The following is a 6,678-nucleotide window of genomic DNA, read 5'->3' on the forward strand; positions in this document are numbered from 1 at the left end:
ATGACTGCTACAACAGCTAGCTGAAATGCTGAGGAGCAGCTGCAATATCAGAAATTATTTTCACCTCATTATAAAAATTTATCCTTTTTAGAGTGAGAGAGGCAGAATGGAGATTAGAGTTTCTAGTGCTTTGTCAGATGTTACTTAGTACCTGTGGATCATTACATTGATAAAAATATGTACAGAGTCACTTTTCAGGTTCAAAAGTGTTTTGTCCTTTTGTTTGCTTAGCTAAATAAAGAGGTTTTGTTTGACCTGTGATTTTGAATCCAGCTGGCTTTTTAATATCAGTGACTCATACAAAGCAGCCTGCAGAGTCAGTCTCTTTTCCACTGTTCTACTGCTGATTTAGGCAGAAGCCCCACAGAAAATCAAGCAGTGTGTGGGGCTTTCTGCCCTGGCTGGCTCCCAACCAGGTCTTCCTCACCAGAGCTGTGCTCTTGTTCTGTAATTGCTCCTGCTGAAACAAGGGAGCTCATCACAGCGAGAGGTGCTTCAAGCAAGCCAAATTACTGCAAGTCCTGTAAGATTTTCAAGGTTGGTAATAAACCATTAGTTTCTAATGAAAATTGGAGCTGAGGACAAGGACTGCCTCTCTCAAAATGGTAACTTTTTTGTCATGAGATACTGACATTTTCTTGGCTGAAGTGCAATAGAGCATCACTGGTTTCAGTTGGAACAGGCCGGGAGCCCTTTAGACCAAGCCTGACATCATTTTACCTACATTAGAATAAGGCAAAGATTTTTAAGAGTGGTAAAGCAGGAAATCTCATTTCCATTTCCAGCAAAGGCTACAAAGAATACACCATTACCAAACACTGCACCTTATCCTTGCACCTCACTCAGTGTATGTTTTCTCCCCTCCCAGACTGCACCATTGACATGAGCACATAAAAACCATTGAGCCCATGGGCCTGCAGGGACAAGGAAATAGTAATGGCAATTGCCATTGCAGTTGTGGTCTCTGTGCAGGCAAAGTTGCCCATGGACTTTTGGAAACAGAAGATCAGACACAGTCCCCCTTGAGCAGACATGTGATTGTCCCCTGGGCTGGCTTCCCGTTGGGGCTGCATGAGGGCCACAGCCCTGCCCTGCCCAGTGACTGGAAATGGGGCTCCAGGAATTTTTGTCTCCCCAAATAATTTCATGATCAAGGTAAAAGTGCCATTATCTGATAACAGGAGGAGTCTGTGAGTCCTGGTACTGCAAATATAACACCATTTTCTCAAATAAATGTTCGCTGAGAAAAAACTCAGAAAGGAAAATACCTGTGTAATGCTATACACAAGTCCTGGACTTCGTCCATCATCTAAAATGAGATGTTATTTGGGGAGAGTAGAAATTAGGTAGCCTCCTTCATGTTATTCCACTCAGGTATTCCTGCAGATCTGGATTCACTTTGAAAATTAAAGGCTGTATTTTACTGCAGTGGGTAGATGTCAACTCCACTGTCAGGGCTAACCAAAACCTATCAAAATACTCTCTTCTCTTTTACCTTGGGTTTTCCTAGAAATTATGAGTCAGCATATCTTTCTAACTGTGGCATGTAGAAAAAACTCTTGCATTTATTTTGTCCCAGGAAAATGAATGGCTAAGATCACTGTAACCAGAATTTTCTTCCTGGAAGGGAAGAATGCTTGGGGAAACACTTTTAAAGTGTCACATTTTAACAGGAGGGATCCAGATTTATTTTTTAGATAAAGTGAATCACAGGGGGTAACTGAAAATGTGATCATATAACAAAAAAGAAACAAAGTTTCATTTAAAGCAACATGGACAGGAATTGGAAGAGTAACTCACCTAAATCCTTTGCACTTCTCGGTTAAGTGGTTTATTACTGAAGTAGGATTCTATTCAGCTAAGTTCTTTATCTAATTTTTATACAGGTTGTCAGTGTGCAATGAATTCATGGCAAGAATCCTCTGATGCCAGACAGGGTTAAAGAAGGGAGGTTGCATTAGAGGTGATCAGTGGCAGATTCTGCCCCCCTGAGGACTAAGAGTAAGGATAAGAAGTTTCTCCTAGGGGTTTTCAGAGCCCGTACAGGGCTCCCAGAAGCCTGCTCAGGTCCTACTCAACATCTCTGGGTGCAGAGTCAGGGCCAGAGTGTGACGATCTGCACTCAGCAACCCTCTCCCGTGGTTTTATTGCAGTCAGCTCAGGAATGACAAGGTTTATGAGTCTAAAGCCTAGCAGATGGCATGTCTTCTAGTTTTACCAGCAAGTTTTGCCATGTTTCACCTGTCTGAGGCACTCACTGGTCTTTTCTCTGAGCAGTTACTGTTGCAGGTGTTGCGGCACCTTTGGCAGAGTCTCTGAAGGTCACTAGAACACAGTGAGGATGCTCCAGCCAGTGGTTTAGTCCTTGGCTTTGCAAGGGGAAGGGAGCTTAAGCATGGCCTGTGCCACCCAGCCACAGGGCTAGAGGGAAGGCCCGCTTTTATTTGCTGGATTAGATATAGTATATGAGATGTGGGCTTAAAAAGAGGGTAAAAAAATCTTTTTTACCAGCAACTTGAGAGTTCTTAATTTGAGCAGTATGTTATATATACATAATAAAATCTGGTTTTTATTGTATTTGTAGCACCACTGCAACAGTTCTCTGATGAACTGCATGCCTGAAGGTAGTCATCAATTACAATGTCACATTTGTGATTATTAGAATTGATAAAAATAGTGGAACTAACAAAGTCTGGAATACCGATTTTTCTTTTAAATGAAATCTCTTTGTATTATCAGTGAAATGATGCTGGGTTTCATAATACTTGCACATAATACAGTGTTAGTGATTCACAGCCTCTCTGAGGTTTGTTGGATCCTTGTGGACCCAACTGCTCTAGCAGGCAAATGTTTGACCCATTGCCCAGCCATAAACTGGGAAAAGTACTAGTCCAAACTTTTTATATGGTACCATGCATATAAAAGCAATCAGTTTCAGCCCTTAAATACAAATAGAAATGGTAGTGATTAACATAACCAAGATGTAAATGTAGCATTACTACAACAGCAACATGGCTTCTGAAATCTGCTGAATGTGCTATTGCTCTGAATAAATCAGTTGCCGGTGGTTTCGAACCTGAGTGAAGGAGTGTTCCAAACTCTGAACAACATTGACCTCTGATGGACTCTTTGAAGCCACTAAGCCATGGGATTGTCAGAAGACTGTATACTGCCCTGAGACAGGCAGACAGCAAAGATGCACTTAAATTATTTTTCTACAGCATGCAGTCCAAAAACAAGGAAGCAGAGAAACAATTCAGATTCCCCTCAGAACTGGGGATGATAAGGAAAGTCTGCATATTGTGGCATTTTACAGGCCTTTAGGAAAGAATACTGTGCCTCTTTTTTTCCTTTTTGCTTTTTTCCCTTTTGCCATTAGACTAAAACAGGAAAAAAGAGCCCAGCTTAGAGAATGACTTTCCCCCACAGATAATTTTTAAATGGGTCATTATTGTAAAGGGCTCATTTATAACCTGAAAATTAAAGCTACTGGGAACCTGTTGAATAACTGTAATAAGCAGCCTATTTGACCAGGCTATTTGTTTCTTTGGTTTCTAGAGGTAAAAAAAAAAAAAAAAAAAAAGGAGCTTGTGCTCTTCGTTACTCTTTGCCAGACTAAAGAAGAGAACAAACAAACAAGCAGGAAGGTGCCTTTCTTGGTCCAGTATTTCATCTCCATAGTAAATGATGATCTCTTTAGGCAGAATTACATGGGGAGCCTTCAAAAGTAAACAAGGGACTTTGCTCAACTGGCAAATTTACCAACACACTTCTTTCTAAAAGCATCTAAACACACAAACTTATATCACATTTTATATGTTTTTATTTGTATACAAAATGTTATAATTTATCAATGTTGTGCAGCAAAGTACAGACAGACACATACACCACATACATACACCCTAACCCCCTTCCCTCCCCCAACACACACACTTACAAATACAACACGAACACAACTTCCTTTCTCTCTGCCCTTCAGGAAGGCAACACTGTTTTGGCAGGTCAGCAGCTAGAAATAAGGTGCTATAGTTAAGCGGTACCGGAATGTCTTCACTTCACAAATGTGATGTGCAAATTTATATACAAACACATTGTTATTTTTTTTTCAGGGAACCCGAAACTCCATACCCTGAACCACTCTCCGAGATACAAATATGTATAAAGTGCTAATACTTAAGCATGTTTCCAATGACTTCACAAAGTAGTTTGAAGTTTAGAACAGGCACTGTAATAGTTCACTGGGTAGATTGTCACTCGGTGCAGTTTGACAGAGAAGTCACTCAGACATCGCTGGGGGACCGGGAGCGAAAGGACACTTTAGCCTGAAAGCAGCCACAGAAGAGCACCCACATGGACCTCTGGATTTCCTGGTTTCTGTAGGCATAAATGATGGGGTTGATCATGGAGTTGTAGGTAGCAGGTAAGAGCGTGGCATACGTGTACACAGAAGGGTAGTCAGGATCCCCCACCACACAGTAGATGGCAAAAGGCAGCCAGCTGGCTCCGAAAGTCCCAAGGATGATAGCCAGGGTAGAGACTCCTTTTTTGGTGGTGACATAGTGAGAAGCAGTCAGAAAGTGCTGCTGGAGAGCTATCTGGTGGGCATGCCTGCAGACGATCTTGCAGATCTCGATATAGAGATGGAGCATGATGAGGAAAATGAGAAAGAAAGAGGCAGACAGCAGCGTCACGTTACTCTTGGTCAAGGGTCTGACGACGCTGCAGGCGGTGCGGTCGTGAAGGCAGTTCCAGCCCAGGACGGGCAGCAGCCCCAGGCAGAGGGAGACCCCCCAGGCACCCGCCAGCATGGTGTGAATGCAGAGCACCGTCCTCTCCGAGTAGTAGGTGAGGGCATTGTAGAGGGAGAGGTAGCGATCGACCGTGATGGCCAGCAAGCTACTCACGGAGGCGGCGAAGGAGGCGACGAGGAAGCCCACCGTCAGCAGGCTGACCGTCTCCGAGCGGATCACGTACTGGAAAACGAAGTTGAGGATGAGGCCGAGGCCGGCCAGGAGGTCAGCCGTGGCCAGGCTGCCCACCAGCACGAACATGGGGGTGCGCAGGGCAGGCGAGTAGCAGATGATGGCAACCACCAGGGCGTTCTCGCAGGCGATGGCGGTGCCGGACACGCAGAGCATCACATCCCAGGGGTTGAGGGCGGCGGGCGCGGGGGGCCGCGACGAGAGCTCCAGCGAGGCGTTGCCGCCGCCGGCCGGCAGCCGCGGGGCCGCCGCTCCGCTCTCGTTCAGGGCTGCCTCCATCGCCGCCCGGGCGGCCGGGGCTGTGCGGGGACCGCGGCGGTGCGGCGGTGGGCAGATGGGGCGGCGATGGGGCGGCGATGGAGCAGCAATGGGGCGGCGGTCGGGCGGCGGTGGGGCGGCGGGGCGCGCATGCCGGGCGGCGGCACCGCGCCCGCCCTGTCTGTGGTGCTGAACCCGCAGAAGTTTCCCGCCGGCCCGGCCGCCCCCGCGCCCCGCCCCGCGCACACGTCAGGGGCGGGCCGGGCAGGGGCAGCCCGGGCGGCGGCGGCGGGCGCGGGGCGGGCTCCGCGGTGCCGAGGCAGCAGGGTCAGCACGGGGCCGCTCTCCCCGCCCGACTCCGGGCCCGGGAGGGTTTGGTCGGGGGCACCGGGCAGCGAAGTGGGCGCACACACACACAAGGAGCCGCTCCTCCCACGGCTGCTTTCCCCCAGCTCCGCAGCCGGTTCTCCCGCGGTGGGTGCCGTCCGTGCTGCGCTTGCTGTAAGCGCTCAGAGCCCAGAGGGAGCTCCGTGCTCCGCCGGATGGAAATGTGTCCGAATAGCGCTCGAAACAGCTGTGAAAAAGCCTGTTCCACAGTTACCCTGTCTGAACAATATATACTCTGGGGTTAGCAGTCTGTTCACCGCCAAAAGCATCCGCACTGTTTTCTGAGGTCTCCAAACTAGTAAGGTCAAATCGTAGAAGACTCAGTCTCACGGGCATAAAAGATATCAGCTCTCTCATTGTCTCACCTTTTGTGTCTCACAGTGAAGCAGCAGCCAGCACGTTTCCACTCTAAAGCATGAATAGATGAAACAGAATCACAGAATCAGGAAGGCTGGAAGGGATCTCTGGAGATCATGCAGTCCAACCCCCCTGCCAAGGCAGGGTCAGTCTAGAGGCCCTGACACAGGAACACGTCCAGGTGGGTTAGAATGTCTTCAGAGAGGGAGACTCCACAACCTCCATGGGCAGCCTATTCCAGTGGTCTGCCACCCTCCATGTAAATAAGTTCTTCCTCAGGTTGAGGTAGAATTTCTTGCATTTTAGTTTACAGCCACTGCTCCTCATCCTGCCACTGGGCACTACCGATAAGAACCTGGCACGATACTCTTGACACCTGCCTTTAAGATATTTATATGTACTGATACAGTCAAAGGATAACATTCTCATACCCATTGCTGGCAAAACCAGTATCAAACAAACGTGGGCAGTGGGTAGGCTCCCTCTGCAGCAGCACAGTTTTCCTAGGGGACAAGCCAAAATGTGCCCCCACTCCAGTCTGGGAGACAGTGTTTGTTCTGTGACTGATGATCAAAAGAATGTGGAAATAAAATAACCTCTTAGCTATGGGAACAGCATGCAAACCATCAAGACACAATTTTGAAAAATACATTAGAAGAAAATGTGTTTACTGTCTTGAGCAGTCCAAATGAAG

At 47.5% G+C, this 6,678-nt stretch overlaps 1 protein-coding gene across 1 annotated transcript; it reads right to left on the reverse strand.

Moving 5' to 3' along the window:
* Positions 1-3,805: 3,805 nt before the first annotated feature.
* GPR6 (G protein-coupled receptor 6) lies at positions 3,806-5,327 on the reverse strand. The gene has a single exon (XM_010407209.3). The coding sequence runs from the start codon at positions 5,259-5,261 to the stop codon at positions 4,281-4,283; it is 981 nt and encodes a 326-aa protein (XP_010405511.3). The 5' UTR covers positions 5,262-5,327; the 3' UTR covers positions 3,806-4,280.
* Positions 5,328-6,678: the final 1,351 nt, after the last annotated feature.

Source organism: Corvus cornix, chromosome 3 (assembly GCF_000738735.6).
Source record: "Corvus cornix cornix isolate S_Up_H32 chromosome 3, ASM73873v5, whole genome shotgun sequence".
Classification (NCBI taxonomy): Eukaryota; Metazoa; Chordata; class Aves; order Passeriformes; family Corvidae; genus Corvus; species Corvus cornix.